At 44.2% G+C, this 23,213-nt stretch overlaps 1 protein-coding gene across 2 annotated transcripts; it reads right to left on the reverse strand.

Moving 5' to 3' along the window:
• Positions 1 to 21,617, reverse strand: NPL (N-acetylneuraminate pyruvate lyase). Of its 2 annotated transcripts, XM_083507201.1 has the most exons (13): positions 21,449 to 21,611; positions 19,561 to 19,662; positions 17,102 to 17,175; positions 15,285 to 15,372; positions 12,978 to 13,035; positions 11,982 to 12,057; positions 10,481 to 10,573; positions 8,484 to 8,632; positions 7,287 to 7,333; positions 5,698 to 5,782; positions 4,891 to 4,930; positions 1,965 to 3,143; positions 1 to 185 (listed from the first exon to the last, which is right to left on the reverse strand). In XM_083507201.1, the coding sequence occupies exons 1-12, from the start codon at positions 21,538 to 21,540 to the stop codon at positions 2,992 to 2,994; spliced, it is 1,056 nt and encodes a 351-aa protein (XP_083363327.1). In that variant the 5' UTR covers positions 21,541 to 21,611; the 3' UTR covers positions 1 to 185; positions 1,965 to 2,991. The 2 variants fall into 2 exon arrangements, with proteins under 2 accessions (XP_083363327.1, XP_083363328.1); XM_083507202.1 differs by lacking the exon at positions 19,561 to 19,662 and having other exon boundaries at positions 21,449 to 21,617.
• Between the last annotated feature and the right edge of the window lie 1,596 nt (positions 21,618 to 23,213).

Consider the following 23,213-nt stretch of genomic DNA (forward strand, 5'->3'; position numbering starts at 1 on the left):
TTCTGCCCACGAAAAAGACTTTATTTTTGCAGTTTTGAAAGTAAAGTTAACAAAGAAATCTCTTTCCTTCTCCCACAGACATTCCATGCATGTTAATACGTTCCAGTTAGGTAACAGGTAAGTTTATAAAATACTTCACACTGTTCATTTTAATCTCACCAGATCAAGTGTCTCTTGTACATCTTCTCAACAAGTTATTTCGAAGTGTACTATGAGTTGATGGTGGCAACACAGCAATGCTGTCTTTCACAACATGTTGAATAAGCATATACCAAACTCCTTCAAAGTTATTCTAGCTTTTCATTTTCTCCAGTGCTCTGAATTGTTTGTTTTTCCATTAGGACTACATTCTGCATCCTATCCCATCACACCTCAAAATTCAGGATGGTAGCTATTTTCCAATGTTGGGTAATTAGCTGTCCAACAGTGATCAACAAGATTAGCAGGTCTTAGAGCATTAAATCTTTATTGTTATCAATATACTATTTTTAAAGAGCTTAGGATCAGGTTGTAGTGCCTGCCCTGTAACGAGAAACCTCAGTAAAGTGTTTCCAGAAAGTTTGTCCAAACTTGCATTCCCAGCAGATGTGATAATAGGATCCATAGTGGACCAATTTGAGTTTATTTATTATGTAACATTTCTGATGTCCTCCTTGGCAGTGCAGATTGTTTTTTTTGTAGTTTGCCTCAATTGTTGAGGCTGAAAACCTCAGTAGAAAATAAGTTGTGTTTTTTCCTTTGCCTCCACAGAGGGTTTGAGGCATTACCATTCCAATAATCTTGAACTTGTGCTCCATAGACTGTTTAGGGTTTAGTTGTGTGAGTGGGAGCAGCTTGTCTAAACCATTCTCTTTCATCATGAGGTCATCACCTCCAACCTAGCACACCTGTATTGATATTTTCCCATGCAAAGTGCACATGATATATCATTTGCCCAATGGCTAATTGTGTGAATGACTTTTAAAAAATAGATTCAGGTAGGGAGCCGTGTTGGTCTGACGCAATCAAAATAAATAAAAATTAAAAAAATTGTCCAGTAGCACCTTAGACATCAACTATGTCTGTTCTGCGTCTAAGCTTTCGTGTGCATACATACTTCTTCAGATACACTGAAACAAAAGTCACCCAACCCTTATATATAGTGGGAGGGTGGGGTGGGTTTTTTCTCAGAAGGGTAGGAGGAGATGGGTGATTGACTCAATGGGTATGGTAAACCTGTTAACGACTGTAATTAGTCCTACAGGAAAAATCAAAGGATAGTATGCAGATGACCAAAAATAGCTTTAGCATATGTAATGAGACAAGAATCCAATATCTCTATTCAGACCAGGTCTCTCCATAGTTTTCAGTTTAGTTATAGAGATATCGGATTCTTGTCTCGTTACATATGCTAAAGCTATTTTTTGGTCATCTGCATACTATCTCTTGCTTTTTCCTGTAGGACTAATCGCAGTTGTTAACAGTCAACAGGTTTACCATGATTGACTCAATGGGTATGGTTGTAAGTTGCTGAATTACAACTTATTGCTAAACTGAAAACTATGGAGACCCCTGATCTGAATAGAGATATTGGATTCTCGTCTCATTACATATGCTAAAGCTATTTTTGGTCATCTGCATACAATCCCTTGCTTTTTACCATACCCATTGAGTCAATCCCCCATCTCCTACTTCCTTTCTGAGAAAAACCCCACCCCACCCTCCCACTATATATAAGGGTCTGGTGACTTCTGTTTCAGTGTATCATGCACACGAAAGCTTACACCAAGAATAAACTTAGTTGGTCTCTAAGGTGCAACCGGACAATTTTTTTTAAAAAAAAATAGCAGTGTGTGTGGTTGTGTAGAATAATCCAGAGTGGGTGGGAGATTTTAGGCTATGATCCAGATCAGTCCCCCACAGCTGCTATTTGCATTGGAAGAAAAGCTCCCATTAGATTAACTTTTTAAAGGCCATTCACATACTTAGCAATGGAACAACATTCAGTAAGAACCGTGTCTGTGCTACAGAATGTTCCCCAGAATTCTTTGCCAGGGGCACAGGTTACTTGTCAGAAAAGTCCGGGTATCTGACCTTGAGATCCTAACTGGTATAGAGAATCTTCTGCAGCCATGGGGGTACATAGAACAGCTTCCTACTAACCGTGGAGTGGACAGTCACTGCCAATCAGTGTTAACAATGGTCTGACTCAGGATAAGGCTCCCTGATGTGAGTTGTAAAACAACCTGATGGGTGGAGAGGCTTCCTGGCCTCATCTCCAGCCATAGACCTGTTTCCTAGAAAGCACTGATTTTGAAGCAAGAGGCTTGAGTCCCACTATTGGATCTACTCATGAGGAATCACCTCTAGGTGCTTACTGAAGATTGGACCTCCTGGCAGGATAGCTTTAGCTCAGTGTTTCCCAAACTTGGGTCTCCAGCTGTTTTCAGACTACAATTCCCATCATCCCTGACTATTGGCCCAGCTGGCTGAAGCTAATGGCAGTTGGAGTCCAACAATGTCAGCAACTCTGCAGGAAGATAGAAAAACAACTTGCAAAAGTTTAGGAACTTCTTGAAATAACGTCGACATTGGAGTTTCCAGAGTCTGGGTTCTGTAAACACAATTCAGGTTTACAAGGTACTAAATCCAGTTATATCATTGTTTGATATGAAAGTGGCAAGAAAAGCATAAAGGAGTCTAAGCTGTGTCTTGATTTCCCAGTAGTGCAAAAGAATGATAGACGTTCTGTCAACAGCATCTTTCTATTTTCAAAATAAGCTATTTTCTTCTTGTTGGAGAGGAATCCTATCCTTGCCAAGCAGCAAAGCAGCTACTCTTTTCCATCCAGGCAAGGTATGTAGAGGGCACCAATGCATAGTCCCTGTTAGGAGTCTTCGAGTAATTTCCTCACGGAAGCTGAGCAGTCAGGATGCATCTCAAGTATGCAAGTGAGACCTGTTCACCAAGTTGCATGGCCCATGTTCCTATGCCCACATTGGATACTTAAAGTCAGCTGTAGCAACAGTTCTTCAGGCTCTCCAATTTGGGTTTTACACTGGCAATGAACTCCTCAGAGGCACTTGAGAGTGGAAGTCGTGGGGGACCCATGGGTATCCCTGAAAGCAGAGTCACAATTGCTTTGGTCTCTGCAACGCCAAAGCCTAGCCAGAAGAAAAAAGGACACAAATCATTCCACAATGACAAAGTTTCTGCCCCACTCTATAGTCGATGATGGGGGTCACAACCACACCATACATTTAAAGCACCCATACCAATTCAAAAGTCATGGACAATCTTAGGAACTGTAGTTCCTGGGAATTGTAGCTATGTGAGACTATTACCCTTAAATGACAGTTCCCAAGATTTTGAGGGAAAGCCGCAGCTGTTACAAGAGTGCTTTACAATGTATAGTGGGGATGTGACTAAAATAATTTCTTTTCATAAAAGAGCAGAGGGAGAGAAACCCTATGATTTACTGCATCTCAGGAAGTCTGGCCCTTGCCCCCAACCTTTTAGCCAACTTACTAGTCCCCAACCTTTAATTATTGAATGTTTTTGACAGAAAAGTTAAAACATAATATTGTAATCAGATTTATTGGGTTTTCCAGTGTTCTAAGCTTTTAGTTTGTTGTAATTCTTACTATAAGGGACGTGGGTGGCACTGTGGGTTAAACCACAGAGTCTAGGACTTGCCGATCAGAAGGTTGGCGGTTCAAATCCCCATGACGGGGTGAGCTCCCGTTGCTCGGTCCCTGCTCCTGCCAACCTAGCAGTTCGAAAGCATGTCAAAGTGCAAGTAGATAAATAGGTACCGCTCCGGTGGGAAGGTAAACGGCGTTTCCGTGTGCTGCTCTGGTTTCGCCAGAAGCGGCTTAGTCATGCTGGCCACATGACCCGGAAGCTCCCTCGGCCAATAAAGCGAGATGAGTGCTACAACCCCAGAGTTGGCCACGACTGGACCTAATGGTCAGGGGTCCCTTTACCTTAAATTCTTATTATAGCCCCGCAAGTCAGACAAAAGAACAACCAAATCATAGAATTTAGAGTTGGAAGGCACCACAAGGGTCATCGAGTGCAATCCCCTGCAATGCAGGAATCTTTTGCCCAATGTGATGTCTTCATATTGCAGCTGGGGCAGCAGAAGGCTTGAAAGACTGGCCTGCCTAAAGGCTTCCCAGTAAGCTCAATGCAGAGGTGAGAGTCCACGTGGGAACTTACTGATTCAACATGACAATGTCATATGAGCTCTCAAAATTCTAGGGCTGACTATACCACACGTGAAATGCATTTACTGCCTGACATGGAGCGTTACTGTTGCTAAACATTTGGGGAATCTGGCTAAATGCTATGGCAGCGAACAAGATAATATTACAAATAGATACACAATGGAATATCTACAGATGAAATCTGAGGCATAGTTCAAATGTACAAGCTGCTAGATGGTTAGCATAGAGCACATGCACTTTAGTGTAAGCACTTGAGTACAAATAATTTGTTACTATAATCTTACAGTAATATTATATATTTTTAAAGAAATGCATTTGGAAAAGAAATCGAGGTCTGAAAATCAAAGCAGTAGGAGAAAACCCAGGGGCGTAGCCAAGAAGGGCCAGAGGAAGCTCTCCCCCCAAATCAATAAAAACCAATACAAATCTGAGGTTCTGCCCCCCTCTTAACAAAAATCCTGGCTACTCCCATGAGAAAAGCTGCATTTGAAGAAAGTGCAAGGGGCAATTTGCAAAGGAAAAATGGAGAGAGAGAAAGTTAAATGGAGTCTTTCAGAACATATCTGCGCTTCTTGGGCAATAAAAGCTTTTTTTAAAAAAAAGGAAATTCAGAAGCATTCAAGCACGTTGGATAAACCACGTCTGATGGGCAGAAAAGGATTCAGTCTACTGTGGTACCTACCCTGTGCCATGAAAAAGCTGATTACTTCCTGGGTACTGTACTAAGAGACAGAAAATAAGTTTATTAATTTTATTATAGGTAATAAAAAAAAGTGTAGGGCAACTGGAGGTGGAATACACAGTGTTAAACTGGAGGTGGTATACATAGTGTTATCAGGTAATTAGGGGAGAGGGAACAATGAAGGATTGGGAAGGGAAGTGCACACAGGATCCGAGGTGGGTGCAATGAAAGTGTTTATTTAAATTTTTGGCAGAGTGCCAGCTAGGTCGTATGGTCCCACACCAACTGTGTGCAAATACAGGACAGGTGCTCCTCATTCAGCAAGTGATACATGTCAAGAAACCTGTTCCCATTTGCCCATTCTCCCAAGCTGGGCGAAGGGTAAGGGGGAGATGCACACGACTTTTAGAGTGTGTTATCTGTACCGTACAACTTACGGGGGGGGGGGGTTATACTCCGGGGATAGAGCATAATGCCAAAATCGTGTATAGTCAAAACACAATGGGTTAAATGGTGGGGGTGCCATTCCCCCCCTTTAATTTTTTTTGGGCTAAGTGCGTAAAGTTGAATAGAGTTGTTGCTGGCATTCATCTGTCTGGAGAGACAATGGAGTGCGCCTCCAGGGGTGAAGTCAAAGGGCTGCGTTAGCAGCACCCAGGTGACCTCTCTGGGGCGCAAGCCTGCGCAGTGCCTATGGAGGTCCTGGGCTGACAGTGTAAGTTGGGAGTTACCTGTATACAAAAGGAAGGAGGAATCTGTTATCCTACTATCATCCACTGTCACCAGCTTCAGTTAGAAATATCATACCTGATATTTTTGTGCCAAGGAGAGGTCTCCCTTGGCAAAAGCTTCCAGCATCGAGTTATTTGCCTTGCCCAGATAGTTATAGGTGCTGTACAAAGACAAAAGCCAACAGAGCAAAGGCAGAGTTAGTATTAACATGTGCCGCCATAACTAGAATCGATTGAGCAGAATAGCAAATCTGAAGGTATCCTTCCAGTGCAAAACTGGGACTTGCTCCTGCACAGAGTAGCATGTCACGTGTAATAAGCTATTAAAAGGGAGAAAGTGGGAGGGGAGTTGCTCCTGAACAGAGTGTGCCCTCTATGGTTACCATTCTAAATGGGGCAAGGAACTTTTTCAGACTCAGAGCCACATTCCCCTCTAGACAGGTTTCCAGGGGCCACAAGACAGTGGTGTCCAGGGCCAAAGGCAAGAAAGGCAACATTTGCACAAGAGGCTGCCTTCTTCCTATCCTTCTTCATCCAGGGAAGGAAGAGACGTGATCAGAGTTCAAGGACACCCTCCCTGCCAGGCCAAAACACTCAAGCAGGATGCAAAACATAATTGGTTGAGAGTAATCAACCAACGCGTTAGCATGCTGAATATGAATGGGCCCTTAGCCACAATACTGGTCAGCAGGAGAGGGCAGAAGGTGCAGATAATAAGAATTTGCAGGCAAAAAGCTAGACAGGTGTTTCCCAAAGTGGGCAGTACCGCTCCCTGGGGGGCACTGGAATGATCTGGCGGGGGACAGTAGTAGCCTCAGGTGCAACTGGGGGCATTGAATAAAAATAAGGGGGCAGTGGAAGAGAATAAAAATTTGAAAAACCATTTGTACATGTTTCATCTATTGTGTAATGACGCTTACCGCCAGGTCGGGCGCTGTTGCAGGATGGCAGCAATGCCTCCCTAGATGGCAGTCATCCTGGAGGTGGTGGGTTTTCCCAGGCTTGGATGAACCTTTTTGGGTTAACCTGATAGCAGCTTGCCTCACTATTTGGCCAATGGCAGGCAGGCTGCTGCACCAGCCCCGCCCCTGAGGTCGACTGGACTGCACCACTCCCTTTAATCCCAGGGACTAATCCACCTCCTTGTCCAGTTTTGAAAAGCCACATGTTTCATCTGTTGTGCAATGAATAAGGTGTCTTATTTACAACATCTTTCTTTACTATGTTGTAGGACATATGTAGAAATATAGATACATAAAAGAATGCAAATTTGTCACAGAATCTTTCTGTTTGTTCATTTCCGGGGGGGGGGGCACTGAGGTTTTTTTTCTGAAAAGGAAGCAGTAGGCCAAATAAGTTTGAGAAGCTCTGAGCTATACCAGTAAAAAGAAGAAAACTGTTTCAGACATGAAAGTTTTCTTACTCATCACTCAGCTGTATAAACAAAAGCTGGTGCAGGGCTAAAAGCAGCCAGAAAAATGAACTGCAAAATGATCCTCTTTGCTTCAAAAGACGCGGCATTGGAATTCATACTTTCTCATTCACGTAAAGATGACTGAGGCTGTTAGCCTAACCCTCCTTACCTGGGAGTACGTCCTACTGAATTCAATAGGATTTACTTCTGAGTAGACATAGTTAGGTTTGTGCTGTGAAAGAGAGACTGACCTTCCAACTGCCCCAGTCGCTCCCATAGCGAGTGCAGCCAGGAGTTGCTGGTTAGGGAAAGACAAAAAACACATCTTTTATTTCCTTGAGAAAACAGTAGAACAACTTGCTGCTGGGAAGACAGTATTCAAAAAGTGATAAAGGTAAAGGGACCCCTGACCATTAGGGTCCAGTCGTGACCGACTCTGGGGTTGCGGCGCTCATCTCGCTTTATTGGCTGAGGGAGCGGGCGTACAGCTTCTGGGTCATGTGGCCAGCATGACTAAGCCGCTTCTGGCAAACCAGAGCAGCACACGGAAACGTCGTTTACCTTCCCGCCGGAGCGGTACCTATTTATCTACTTGTACTTTGATGTGCTTTCAAACTGCTAGGTTGGCAGGAGCAGGGACCAAGCAACGGGAGCTCACCCCGTCATGGGGATTCGAACCGCCAGCCTTCTGATCGCCAAGTGCTAGGCTCTGTGGTTTAACCCACAGCGCCACCCGCATCCCTCAAAAAGTGATAACGGCCCCTAAAAAACCAGAGGCATTCCTGCTGGGGATGACTGGAGTGGAAATATTAAAAGCTGACCAGAAATTGTTCATGTTTGCCACTACAGGAGCTAGAACTTTATTAGCCTAAAAGTGGAAACAGAAAGAATACCGACAATAGAGGAATGGCAAATGAAGATGATGGACTATACAGAATTGGCAAAGCTGACGGGGAAAATCCAAAACCAGAGTGACCAAGTGTTCCAGGGAGAATGGAGTAAATTTATTGAATACTTAGGCAATCATTGTAAACATATAAAGACACTAGCAGGATTGCGGTAAAGTTCACAATGTTTAAAAGAAGAAACTTTCTACTTGTGCTTTAAGTTCTAAATAATTTAAGTTACATGTAGAAGTTAGACGATATAAATGTGCGGTTCTAAGATGTGTTTGATAAAAACCAGATGACGGAGCGGAGGGAAGTCAAAAGCTCAGTAGAGCTAAAAATATGTAAAAGGTGATACTGTACGATGATATAATATTGTTTTAAAAAATGGAAAATTAATTTTTAAAATTACATAAAAACCAAAAACAAGTGATCATGGCAGCTCTTTGGTAGGCAGAAGATATCCCCAGTAGCACAAAAAGCACTCACTTGGTTACATTGCTTTAGGAAGCCATCGTGCCATTCCAGTACACCAGAGTTATTAATATAGAAATGCCTTACCTCATCCACACCATACAGAAGTACAAACTGGCCTCTGTCATTTTTCTTCACACACTGCCCAAAATCCAGGAGGTCTTTATCACTGAACTTCACCCCCTTAAAGGTGGGAATCTGCTCTATCATCCCATCTAGCAGTTCTTGGGCAGTAACTGAACAGAGAGGGAAAGCAAAAGAGAGGAACACCAACAAGTTTTCAAGTCTTACTGGGCAAAGCACATGACCACATCTGGCAAGAAAACATCACAATAGAGGCTGTGAATCTATCCCAAAATAGACTACAAAGAATGTGTTCTTGTGAAAAGGTGTAAATCTGGGAAGAATGCCCCCAAAAGTTCCCTCTTGCTTATCTGTGGAAGGCAACAGAAATGGAATTCCTTGATCAGAATACACTATAATCTTACACCAGATTTTGCAGACGTCCTCTTGCCTCAGAGCAGGAACTCTGGGAATTGTGGGCCAAGAGGGAGGTAAAGCAATGTTTAACAGACTATTATTGGCACTCTCACAAAGCTACCATTTTCTAGCATTTTGAGGGGAAACCTTGGCCATTACACTGCTCAAAATTTATATACTTTATAATGAATATAAACAAGGATAATGCCCATAATACATGTCACATGTATGAACAATGGGACTTAGTCCTGATCCACACCATAACATTCAAAGCATGTATGAATTCCACATTTAATCACAATAGTATTTAAAGCACAGGACTTCCCTAAAGAACCATGGGAACTGTGGATTCTCCTCAAAGAGTTACAGTTCCCAGCACCCTTAACAAACAACAGTTCCCAGCACTATTTGAGGGAAGTAATGTGCTTTAAATGTGTCTTGGGTGCACTTCCGGTTTCTGCAGATGGTGGAAAGGAGAGTGAGTCCGATTGTCTGACGGACTCGAGCCCCGTGGAGAAACAGGGAAGCGCCAAGGTGAGGCGCACCCCCCAAAAAAGCCCTGAGAAGGTGCTCAGGGTGTTGAGAGGTCCAGCAGCCATCAAAAGGGCTCTCCTGCAACCCCCAAACTCCTTTTGTGCTGGAAAGTATGGGGAGGGGGGAGGAAGCGGCAGTCGAGCCTGCAGTCATGGCAGTATCACAACTCCGCGGGAGCGAAGCCTCAGCTCAAGCCTGAAGCAGAGATCTTCCAAAAATTACTACCAGGCCAATGGAAAGGTAAAGATTTACTTTCGGAATTAATTAATTCCTAATTAATTAATTAGGTGGAATTTGGAGTCAAAAGTCCATTCCCGTCTTATTAGTAACTATCACTGCATGGAAACAATTTGCAAGTGAAAAGGTTACTAAATCTTTCTTTATGGATACTGTCTGCTGATGGGAAAGTTGGAGTATGCTAAAGTTCGGAAAAATCCTGGGAAATGTTTATTGTTCGATTGCAGGGTATGGCAAGTAGGTTCAAACATCAATAGGCCTTGACTAAACACTTGCAATCAGTAGAAATTTGGATAAATTAAGAGAAATAATAATTGGTTAAGCATGAATATGGAAATGCAGAATAATTTTGTCTATATAAAGAACCAAGAAGAGGGAATGGAGGGAAGTAATGAGGTTTAAAGAACCTCAAAGACAAGGTTTTGAAAAGGGTATTTGTGAATTTGGGGGTGGGGGGGGGGAAGTACTATTGTGATTAAATGTGGAATTCAATTGTGAAAATCAATAAAAATTTATTTACAATAAATGTGTCTTGGGTGTGCTCTAAACGATTTGTGTGGATCTGCTCCTAATCAATCACCAGTACACATCAATGTTCTAGTGAGTTTAGCAATATTATTTCCAAAGATGGAATTAGCTTCTACTATGCTCCTTAGACCATGTCTCTACTAGTACAATACATCTATCTTGACCACCACTACATTCTGAAGCACAATCCTATGCATTTGACATTTGCCTAAATTAGTTTAAACACCAAACATACACAGAAAGAGCTGCCGAGTCCAACTTTTCCCTGCGATGTAATTAGGATGGTCTAGACGAGTAACACTTACTTTTTATACCAGTCAGGGGAGGGATGTGGTAATAATAGAATGGGATGCCTGGGGCTTCAGATGCAACATCCCGCAGGAAGGCAACTAGAGCATCTAAATAGGAGAAGACAAGGAAAGCAATTGAAAACCTGGGTAATTTTGAAGAGCACACCTCATGTGCAATGTAGGACTATGTGACATGCAAGTAGCAACCCCAAACTGCCTGCACAACTTACCCCCCCCCCCATCCAACACAGAGAGAGTTTAAAATCCACTCTTGAAGGGGTGCTGTAGTCGCTAACTCATAGAATCATAGAATCATAGAGTTGGAAGAGACCACAAGGGCCATCGAGTCCAACCCCCTGCCAAGCAGGAAACACCTTCAGAGCACTCCTGACATATGGTTGTCAAGCCTCTGCTTAAAGACCTCCAAAGTAGGAGACTCCACCACACTCCTTGGCAGCAAATTCCACTGTCAAACAGCTCTTACTGTCAGGAAGTTCTTCCTAATGTTTAGGTGGAATCTTCTTTCTTGTAGTTTGGATCCGTTGCTCCGTGTCCGCTTCTCTGGAGCGGCAGAAAACAACCTTTCTCCCTCCTCTATGTGACATCCTTTTATATATTTGAACATGGCTATCATATCACCCCTTAACCTCCTCTTCTCCAGGCTAAACATGCCCAGCTCCCTTAGCCGTTCCTCATAAGGCATCGTTTCCAGGCCTTTGACCATTTTGGTTGCCCTCCTCTGGACACGTTCCAGTTTGTCAGTGTCCTTCTTGAACTGTGGTGCCCAGAACTGGACACAGTACTCCAGGTGAGGTCTGACCAGAGCAGAATACAGTGGCACTATTACTTCCCTTGATCTAGATGCTATACTCCTATTGATGCAGCCCAGAATTGCATTGGCTTTTTTAGCTGCCGCGTCACACTGTTGGCTCATGTCAAGTTTGTGGTCAACCAAGACTCCTAGATCCTTTTCACATGTACTGCTCTCAAGCCAGGTGTTTTGCAGCCTATATAAATTATGCAAATTTGTATAATTTATCATGCTCATCTTGCATAATTTATTCTGTCTCTGTCAGTCAAGAGGAGAGGCAATGAGCTATGGAAGGCACTGGAGCCTCACCTCCTGATCACTGGAATTCTTATTCAGCCCCCACTCTGGCTTCTGAGATTTTACAAGGTCCATTACCTGATCATTTTAATGTGTGTCTTCCAAGCCACAAGGACTGCAAAGTTGGTTTCTTTCCTTTTCAAATGGAAGCAGAGATCCACAGGAAGGTGAACTTGCCCCCAATGCCACATTTTGTGGCTTTTCTACACTCCCATAGAATACAAAGAGGGAATGTAAATTGAAAAGTAACGGCTGAGGCATTGATTTTGCAGCTGTTAACAGAAACAGCTCACATCCTCTGGCTTTACCGCTGCACATCCCAACAACATTGTTCTTCACAGTACTGAAGACCTGCCTGGGATGTGGATGGAAAGAGGGGAAATAATATAGTGGGACCTGCCTCCTCACCTTTCTTCACCTGTTTGAAGAAAGAGGGGGCGATGACAGCTATGCCATCCGCTCCTATTTCTGCTGCATGCTTAGCCTGAAAAGGAAGGAAAGAAATCCACAGAGATTGGCACCATCACGGAAGTGCTAGAAAAGGAACAGATCACTTGTCTATTCCCAAATCACATGAGAATTCCCCAGCTAGAGTTATATATATAGAAATATAACTGGATCTCCCGATGGTATTGTTTCTATAGCCATTCCTGGCTGTTTTCAGAAGGAGATATTCTGATTGCAAAGCAATTCTTTTGGTGGGCTTTATGTGTCTTGATCATCTGCAGTGATCATATGCTAACAATCAGCTACTCCAAGTATCTGCAATGCAAATAACACTTTATTTTTTTAGATAGCTGGAACCCACTTACATTTGTTGCAACTATACGCTCACCTTATTTTCTCCCTAAAGCTGCTTCCCTGAACCTGGCGCTCTGCAACTGATGCCAGACTCCAACTTCCATCATCTCAAGCCCGCGTGGCCCATGGTCAGGGATGATGGGAGTTGTAGTCCAGCAACATCTGGAGAGTACCAGGTTGGGAGAGGCTGCTTTAGAGGGACCAGAAGACCTGCTATCCTTCATAGGAGGCGGAATTTCAGCAAGTGTAGCTTCTCAGCCCTGCACTGACATGAAGGGAGCCAATGTGGCATAATGGTTAGAGTGCTGGACTAGGATGTGGGAGACCAGGGTTCAAATCCCCCCTCAGCCATGAAGCTCACTGCCATTGGGTAGCCTTAAGCCACTCATTCACACTCAGCCTAGCCTCCCTCGCAGGGCTGTTGTGATGATAAAATGTGCAGGAGGAGAGTTATATGTAGCATGCCACCTTGAGCTCCTTGGAGGGAAGGCGGGATATAAATGCAATGAATAAATAAATGTAGGCGGGGGACTGTCTCCTTGTGCAGCCAAAGTTCATGGAGGATAAAAACAGGGGGGAAATACATTAAAAACACACACTCACCAGTCCCCTTGCTTCTGGTAAACTGAGTGCGCCAACATGAATAATCACGTAATCCAGTCTGCAAAGAAGAAAAGAGGAAAGTGTGTGTGTGTGTGTGTGTGTGTGTGTGTAGTCTTATTGCTGATAGTCTGCAGTGCAACCATTTCATAATATCTATTTAACTGCAACCTTGTCGAGGACAAACTCATGTATTAAAACCAGGTCTATGTATTTGTACATGTGCATGTATGTCTCTATATCAGGGTGGGGAAACACAGACCCAGAGGTTGCATAAGGTCTCAGCCGCGTTGTCTCCAGCTATTTTTGCCAGGGTGGGATGTGCCCCCGAGCCATGATGATGCTGCTTGCTTGCCTGAGTGGAGGATAGAGAGTGTGAGGGAAAGCAGCCTCTTGGCTTGAAAAGGTCTCCCTGATCTAATATCTTGGAATAGAAAATCTGCTTTGCTGAGAGGCAATTAAGAATTAACAGAAAAGCAGAACAGGACACTTGATTCCTTCCTCAGACATCTCCAGTCCAAACTGCTCCACAGCTTTCCCTCTCCCTTGATAGTCTTTCACTTGCTTTCAAATGATCTGTTCTAAAGCAACTTGAAGAAGAAGAAGAGGAAGAAGAAGAAGAAGAAGAAGAAGAAGAAGAAGAAGAAGAGGAGGAGGAGGAGGAGGAGGAGGAGGAGGAGGAGGAGGAGGAGGAGAGCATTGGGACTTAATGTGTAGTTAGCCTCTCAGTGCCCACACATCAGCATACAGACGTGTGTTCATCACATGTGACAACGTGCAACACAGGGATATAGGCCATTTAGTTCAGTGAAGAGGCATATTTATGCAGAAATGCAGGTATTTCAAAAAGATGAACAGCAAAATAGAACACAGAGCAAAAGTAGAACGCAGTCAAAATCTGTAGGCCATGCTTCAAAAACTTGCAGGGGAAAAGGAGCATATTGAGTCACATCCCCCCCTTCAGGAGTGCCCCAGAAACTCTTCTCTGAAGATTTGTGCCTTCACTTAGCAAGATTTAAAGCCAGCTTAATCAAAAATAAATATCTTAAGTGGTTTACATAAAGTACTATAAATATTCATAAGAGAACACCAATTAAGAAAAAATAATGTATGATATTCAGTGGGAAAGCCAGGAGTCACAGGACCATGAAAAGAGCTCTGCTGGGTCAGGCCCATGGCCCGTCCACGCGGTCCAGCATCCTGCTCTCACTGCGGCCGGCCAGGTGCCTCACCTGAGCTCCACAGTGCTCTCCCCACTGGGCTTCCCAGCCACTGGCATCCAGAGACACAAGGACTCTGGCCGCGGAGGTGGAACATCATCACCATACAGAGCATCACCATTGGCAGATGCTACCTATGCCAGAAAACTTTGGAATGGTAAAAATTATTATTTGGCCCACTCACAGCCACTTTACAGGTGATATCCCCGTGCTCTTATAGAATCAGAGGATTACAGCTATTTAAAGTTTAAGCAGTAGTCAAGGTAGCAAATTAAAAAGAGAACGAAAGGGGGCTGCATCAAAGCCATTTGAAATTGTTTTTAGCAACCTTTTTGAAGGGGAGATTAATCTTTAAAAGCAGAAACCAATATATCCACAGACTGTTATTATTACGAAGTTAACATCTGCAAGTAGAAGGAAAAGGATTTTTAAAAGCTTTCATGCTCTGTGTGCTCTGCCCTCCAGTGATTTCTACATAATTCATACATAGAATCACAGAATTGTAGCATTGGAAGGGACCCCAAGGGTCATCTAGTCCAACCCCCTGCAATGGAGGAATCTCAACTAGATGCACGGTCATGCAACCTTTGCTTTAAAAACCTCCAAGGAAGGAGAGTCCACCACCTTCTGAGGAAATCTGTTCCACTGTCATAAAAGGTAAAGCTATTCTTTCATCTCTGAACCAGGATCATCGCAGCCCGAGCGTTCTGTCTTAAAGAAACAACACTCTCTCTTTCCCCATATCCCATAGCCCTCTCCATCCTTATTTTCAGCCTGCAAGGAATGGCATAGACACAAACAAGACAGACAGCTCTCCTCCTATAAATATCCACTTTTATTTTCCTTGTTTTCTTTGAGCAATGAGAAGAAATAAAGAAATCTGCTGGAGATGAGAGACAGACATTAACATACTGCAGCTTGTTACTTTCAACAGTAGTCTTGAAAAACTGTTCCCCTCTCCCTGGCCTTTAAAGGGGGAAAAAAGGAAGGAAACAGAACACGGATTTCACAATCATCTGTCTTTGCTTAGATAGCCAGTGATTTCCATGAAACACACCAATCTCTCCCCCCCCCCCCCCGAGTTACTCACTTATCTTTGCCCTTAGTCACCCACTCTTCGGCCAGCTGCTTCCTCTCCTGAATGCTCAGGGACAGGCCTTCTCCTGTAGTTCCATTTACTGTGACCAAAAAAGGAAAAAATGGAAGTATTTGCACACATAGATTTTTATTTTATTTTTTGGCAGGGGGAATGATTACTTCAGCATGTTTGCAGGAAGCCTTGCTTCACAGCTCATAATAATATTTTTTTTTATTTATACCCCGCCCTCCCCAGCCAAGACCGGGCTCAGGGCGGCTAACAACCAATAATAAAAACAAGTTGATTAAAATACAATTTAAAAGATTAAGATACAACATTAAAACATTAGGCTGCAGCCTCATTACAGGAGGAAAAAGAAAGAGGGGGAGGGAATCAAATTAGCTCCAAGCCAAAGGCCAGGCAGACAACTTTGTCTTACAGGCCCTGTGGAAAGAAATCAGATCCCGCAGGGCCCTGGTCTCTTGTGACAGAGCGTTCCACCAGGCCGGAGCCAGAGTTGAAAAGGCCCTGGCTCTGGTTGAGGCTAATCTGACTTCTTTAGGGCCTCGGACCTCTAGGGTGTTGCTATTTACGGAGGCTCTCCGTGGGGCATACCGGGAGAGGCGGTCCCGTAGGTACGAGGGTCCGAGGCCGTGAAGGGCTTTAAAGGTCAAAAGCAGCACCTTCAATCTGACCCTGTACTCCACCGGGAGCCAGTGCAGCTGGAAAAGCACTGGGTGAATATGCTCCCATGGCAGGGACCCCGTGAGGAGCCTCGTGGGGTGACTGCAGGAACATAGCAAGCTGCCTTATCAGGGCCGGCCCACTCATGAGGAAAGGTGAAGCGACTGCCTCAGGCGGGAGAACCCACAGGGGCAGCAGTTCTGGCCTCCAAGGAATGTATTAGCAGCAGCGGCATCAGCACACCCCATGCCCCCTCTACAGTGGCCTCTTGGCCAATAGGAGGCACTGCTGATCTCCTCCCGCCATCTATCTCAATGTAGATCTTTAGTTCCCCCTGTTCCTGATGTAGATCTTTGCTCACCCCTTCTTCCCTGGAGGGGTGCGGTGGGCGCCATTTTGTGGTTTACTGCAGGGGCCAAAATGTCTTGGTCCAGCCTTGCGCCTTATACTGGGTCAGATCTGTTGGCCCATGGTACAAGGGCTAAAGTGCACAGAGAGGTTTAAAAAAAACAATCTCTCTTCCCAGGGAACTCTGGGAATTGTAGCTCTGCGAGGCGGAATAAGGGTCCCCGAACAACTCTCAGCACAGTTAACTACAGTTCCCACAATTCTTTGGGGGAAGCATGCACATGGGACCTATCACAGCAGAAACATCCATGGAGAAGGCTCCGTTTCAGAAACAAGTACCTACAAACACCACACACTGCAACAATAAATATTCATTTCAGTTGTCATAGGCTTCCCTGGAGTGAATATGGGCAGCCAAGTTATCTACCAGACTGTGCATAGACTCTTTTGATAAGAAGAGCTCTGCTGCATCAAATCAGACCAAGGGCCAGCATCCCATTTCCCACAGTGGCCAATCAGATGCCTTCCTACAGTGGAGGGGGCTGGACTAGATGACACTTGGGGTCCCTTTCACCTGTATAATTCTATGCCTCTGGAAAGCCTAGAGTACAATAGCACTCTCCTGCTGTTGCTCCCCAAACTGACACATTCAGAGGCATGGTACTTTAATCCTGAAGGTAATATAAAGTTATCATGATATATTGTGTCATCTTAGATGTCTGGGGCTGAAATGATAGCCATTTCTGTGTAGGAGACAGGCCACACAAAAGCAAATGGTCTCATAAGCCATATCTTACCAAAGACATTCTTCACACCTTGCTCATTTATCAGGTAGTCCACATATTGGCCAATCACAGAGAGGTTGATTTCTCTGAAGAAAGGAACACAAGACAGGAAGCATGATCACCTATATCCGTAACTGAAAAGAAAAACCCAGAATGTGAAGTGCCAGGCAGGTACACACGAAAACTGAACCTGAACAACCAATCTTCCCTCGCCAGACAGATCATAGAATCATATGATAAAAGGCATCACTCTCTGCAGGACACTAATGCCATACTAATTTTGCTTCCATTCACAGTTTTTCTGGTGTTTTCACAAATGACACAAAAACAGAAACCAGAAAGCCAAAGAAAGGAGAGCCCAGAGCATGAAAACGTTCAACCATGTTTTGCAGGCTGCAAAAGCTGTTGTCCACTCCTTGTTCCCGTTTCCCCCCTGCTATCTCCGGATAGCTTTCCAACTCCGAATGGGAGCAGCAGGAAAACACCGTCTGTCTGACGTCACCAGGTTTTGCCAAGAGCAGAGGGCTCGGAAACTCTGTTCTGTCTAGCTGCCGGTCCAAGTGGGGCTTCTGGATACAGAGCAAGCAGCAAACCAAACAGGGAAGCCCACCTGTTTTCCCATTTCCCACTCAGTCCCAGTTGGAAGACGCCCCAGTCCACGACCCATGAACGTTCAGGGGAGTCCATCCTGCCTCTTGGAAAGGCATTTGCACGGCCACAGGAGCAGGAGGAAGCCCTGGGCCAAGGCATCGTTGCCACAGGGTCTCTGGCTCCAAGGTCACCTCACTTGTTTGTACCAAGGTCAGCGTTGTTAATAAGTGCCTCACCCCTTGCGGACAGAAGCAAACTAGTGATCTGTGAAGATGGGCCACATTCTTGAAAAGAGAATGGCTGGCCAACAACACTGTCTGTTTTCCTTCCTGATAAACTCTGGGTAGTCCCGTTCAGCTCTTGATCTTAAGCTTGCCGGGTTGCGCAGGGCTCCAGGAGCCAGAGAGGCAGCACAGGAATAAGCAAGAGTCTGTTTTTTAAAATTTAGTTTTCTTTTGTTAAATGGGGGCGGGGGGGGGGGCGGCGGCTACCATTATGGTTTATTCCAATGGTGGGCCAATTTCACCCTTCTATCGTCCACTTTTTTCCTTCTTACTAGAACTACCACAGTTTTATATTTATTTCATTTAATCTATAAGTATTTATAAACTGCTTTTTATAAAATCTCTAAGCAATGTACATCATAAAAAGCATATTCAGTACAATTTTTAAAATATATATAAAAAATTCATGGATACAATCAAAACCTACATTAAAGGGAACGACTGGTCCTTCTGAACTTTAGGTGGAAGTGAGAATTGTGATTTTTCCATTGACTAAATAGGCAGGCAGTTTCCTGAATTCACCAGGCAGGGAGTGTTTGCTGACTCTGTTGAACGCCTGTCATCTCCCCTACCAGGCAAGAGATCCTAACTATACAATCTTAACAGTTAAGGTTTAACTAATCTGTGCTCAATGACTGCCCAAGCACGCATGGTTGCTTAAGAACGGATGAGAGATCAGACCAAGGTCTACTCAGTCCAGCACTATTTGCAAGAATTCCAGCAACCAGCATGCATTGGGTTGGCCACTAGAAACTGGACAATGCAGGGAGGCAGACTGCCCACTCCTAGTCTACTCTACACTAGAATAATATATCTGCAAAGGATTGGATCCAAACACCTGCTCCAGATCAGGATCCTCCACATCTTACAAAGGAGCCCACTTGGGCGAGGAGCTAAAGAGGAACTTCAGGCATCTCCAAGGGCCTGTGTGCAACCTTTGGGGTGTTGGGTTCCCTCTCCTCGGAACAGCAGGTCACAGTGCCACAGTGCCACAAATTGCTTTAGAAACGCCTCTCCATTTCAAAAGTGGTTGCCATAGATAAATGGTGACTCCTTAGGTCAGCCATCCAAGAGCCCTCAAGGTGCTTCTGAATACAAGTCCCATCAGCCTTAGCCATGCCCTGGTGGAGTGGGTCTTTGAATTCTGGCACCCAGGTACACAGAGCCATACAGAGTAACTTTGTAAGTTATGTATTTCACACACACTAGAGGTCCTTGCTCTGAGGAATTTAAAGAAGGGGAGGCAGCAGTACGGGAAAGGAAGAGATAACAGTCCCGGTGCAAATAAGCAGCACACTGCCTCTGAAGCAGTGCAGACAGATACCTCAAGCAAGTGAGCCAAGCTATCTGCTTAAGAGGGACAAAAACTTAGTATTTTGTAGTTGCAGGCAAGCTGCGCTCTAAAATTTGATGGCAAGACCCAACGCACTGGTTAATTATTGCCATTTTAAATCCAATTTCCCCCTTTCTGTTGCAAGACATGTGCAGATAGGCAATGAAGGATATGATAAAACGAATCATGATCTGTGCCTGTGATTTATTTAAGAGCCCATCAAACCTTACTGCCGTTGCTTTGAAGGCCAGGGAGATAGTTACCCATCCGGAGTCATTGGCGTGACAGTGGCTGCCACAACACCCTGGAGTTTCTTCTGGGCTGCCATAGAGCGGCTGGGGTGGAGTCCGAGAAAGAGAAGAGCCCTGATCGTGACAGGAAAATAAGCAGATGTTGAGTACCCCTCTCTTAACCCTTACAGACAGAGTCCAGGACAGAGAGAACTTTCTATTGTTTTTTCAAAAACAATATGCAGTTTTGGCAAACATTCAGCAACAAGACAAATAAACAGCCACCCAACAGCACATACTGTACCTTGCCTCATGACTGCATTTTTAGTTTTTAAAAGCTCCTATTGCTTTTAATGGCTGTACAGTGGTACCTGTGATTGCGAACAGGATCCGTTCCAGAGACCCATTCACAACATGAAAAGCCCGAAACCTGAAGCGCTGTATCTGCGCAGCACAATTTGGCACTTGTGTGCATGTGTGAAGCACGATTTAGTGCTTGCGTTAATGCGCGAGCAGTGAAACCCGGAAGTAACCCTTTCCGGTACTTCCGGGTCGCCGCGGGACACAACCTGAAAAAACATAACACAAAGCAAACATAACATGAGGTATGACTGTATTTGTTTTGCAAGCCACCCTAGAGAGCCTATGTTCTGGGAAGCCTATATGGATTTCATGATGCAGTACGTAAATGCATATGGCATTCACTTCCACAATAATGGAAGCAGCTGGAAGAGGGAAAGGAAAGGAAAAGGCTGTTGCCCTTTATGCTCTACTTGTGGGCCTCTTGGACACATCTGGTTGGTCACTGGATGAAACAGGATCCTGGCCAGAACCAGTATTCCTAATTCAGACGTTACAGAGAAATAGAACTGAGTATCATTAATGTACTAATGACACCTTGCTCAGAATTCCATCATGGCCACTCTCAATGGCTTCATGTAGATATTAGACAGAGGAGAAGATGATACCACCAGTTAGAGGTGGAGCCCAGTCATGTGGTCCCAAATATCTGACGGAGAGAGGACTCCTTCCATACGCACCTGCCTGGATATTATAATGGGTGCTATTAGCAGTGCTTGCTGTCTTCTAAGGCCTGCAGGATGAACACCCATAACATGACTTTCTCGGTGGTGGTTCCTCCCTCCAATAAACATCTAGTGCCATCATTGTTCACTGTGGCTTGGTTCAAATACACATCTTTGCCCAGGTCTTGGGCGAGAGGGAGATGGTGCTATAAGATCTTGCTGTTACTGAGTTGCCGTAACCTTGAGGTGAAGGGTGGGCTATAAATCCAAATGACTATCTTATCTCTCTATCTATCTAAACTGCTGACTTTCACATTTCAAAGGCAGAGTGCCCATTGCTTCTTTGGGTCCCTAAGTGTTTGTGCTTTCAAAGAACTTCATGAAATCACCCTCAAGATTCAACAACTTCTTGCGCAAGGCACTTCTACCACTCCCTTTCCTTCTCCTCTGCCTTTGAAAACCAAACCAAACCAAACCAAACCACAGCCCTTCAGCCTGAAAAAGAAGCGGACAAACCACTTTGTGACTTTCACTCCACCAGCCATAACTAAAGGAGGCAATAAGACGGACAGCTGCAGTTTTGCATTTTGCACACAAACTGTCTTCCTGGACTGTCTTGAACCAATATGAAAATACCATTGCTGTTGTTTTAAGAAAGAAACACCATTGCTTCAGGGCATTCGTCCCTCTGCAGGGCGGCATGCACTCCTTAGAAGACAGTGAAGGACTGCCTTGTTACAAATGACCAGTCCCCCGGACCATGGCAAAGCAAAGCAATAGCCTCGCCCTATTCATTGCCCAAGAGCCCTGAACTAGCGCCCTCCTTTGCCAATGCATCTGGCACCATGCGCAACCCAGCCACCGGCAGCCATGGAAACGGGGCCCCGCTCTCTCACCTGGCCCAGCCGAGGAAGTTCTGCTCCCGGCTTCTGCGAATCAGGCGGCTTTGCTGCTGCTTTAAAAGAAATAAAGAAACATTACTGAGCATGCCCACCGGTTTGGAGCATGCTCAGAACAAAGAGGCGAATTCACTGCCCTGCATTAAGCAGTTCCACGCAGCTGCCGGAGTTTGCTGGCTGAGAGTGAAAAGAGGGAATTGTGAATGCAAGCTCAGCAGGGTGAATTAAGACACACATCAGGCATAGGGACTCACCCAGTTTTCGGGGATGAGCAGCAACTTTTTGATTTCAGAGATATTGCATTATACACGCACATGCACAAAATGGGATTTTTATCCCTCCCAAATTCTAAAATCTAGTGAATAGTAACATTAACAGCACAATTCTATACAGGTTTAATCATTAGGAAGCCTCGTTTAGATTTACTTCCTGGTAAGCCAAGAGTGAACTGCAGTGCTGTAGTGTGTGTGTGTGTATATATATGAAAGCCTTGTACAGTATAGGGAAGTTTTTAATGTTTGATATCTTACTGTGTTTTAATTTGTTGGAAGTTGCCCAGAGTGGCTGGGGCAGCCCAGTTGGATGGGCAACATATAAATAATAGGTTGTTGTTATATGTTTATTAAAACATAAGTGAGCAAGACCTAGGAGGCAAGGGCTCAACTCCGCCCTGAGCTGTGCAGTTCACTGGGTGACCTCGTGCCAGTCCCAGTCTCTCAGCCTAACCCACCTCACAATGGGGCAGGGCGGGGGGGGGAGAAGCACGTTTGCACCCCGAGCTCCTTCGAGGGCAGGTGGATATAAATGTAACAAATAAACAAGCGTGCATAGGATTGTTTGAACAAGCAAGTGCAATAAAGGCAGATTTAGTATGGCACAAGCATTTGTAGACTAGAGTGCTTAGTCAGATGCAATCATAAAATACTTTAATTTGAACAAGGTTATCCTGTTCATTTTAAAGCAAGCAAACTGAGTTAAGATATGCTTTTGGATTCCAGGCAGTTTGGCTGGGAAGAAGTCTAGAAAGAAAGAAAAATAAACATCTCAGCCCTTTCATGAAAGACCCCTCTTCACCTGACAACCCCCACCCCAAATAATTTCCATGATCTGCATTTATTTGATTGTTCCATCTACTTGCTTGTTTATTTGATCACTCTATCAACTTTTCTTTCCTCAAAGGGCTCAAAGTGGCTTAGGGATTGGTCTGCATGATCTCTACAGATGGAAGGAAATAAATTTTCTAATGAACAACCAAAGGGGCAAAGTTTCCTTGAGCAAACATACAAAAAAGAAAAGTAAATAAATCATTCAAAATATACATCTTAGTGCACATTCTTTAAAAAGCTAAAAGTTGGGATTTTGTTATTGTATTCTTTCTTTTTTAATTGTTATATACTGTATTGCAAACAATAAAACTATATTATAAAAAGCTAAAATAAAATTTTAAGGTGCAATATAATGGCCTTTTTGTTGCATTCCATGCAACAAATTCATGACAATTACAATTTATGATGCAAAACATTGTAATTAGTCACTAATTATTTCCAAACGTGGATCAGACACTAGATGGCACTGGTTTTACAGATACAATTTTTAAAAAGCAAAAAAGAAAACCCACATTTAAAATAAGGTTCCCAGATTTTTTTCAATGAATCCGGGGACACTTTTCAACTTCCATGGATTTTGTCAGGGGACTGATTTGTCAATCCAGGGACTATCCCTGGGAAACGGGGACGTCTGGTAACATTAATTTAAGAGCATG

This window comes from Podarcis liolepis, assembly GCF_965112155.1.
Source record: "Podarcis liolepis genome assembly, chromosome: 6".
Lineage (NCBI taxonomy): Eukaryota > Metazoa > Chordata > Lepidosauria > Squamata > Lacertidae > Podarcis > Podarcis liolepis.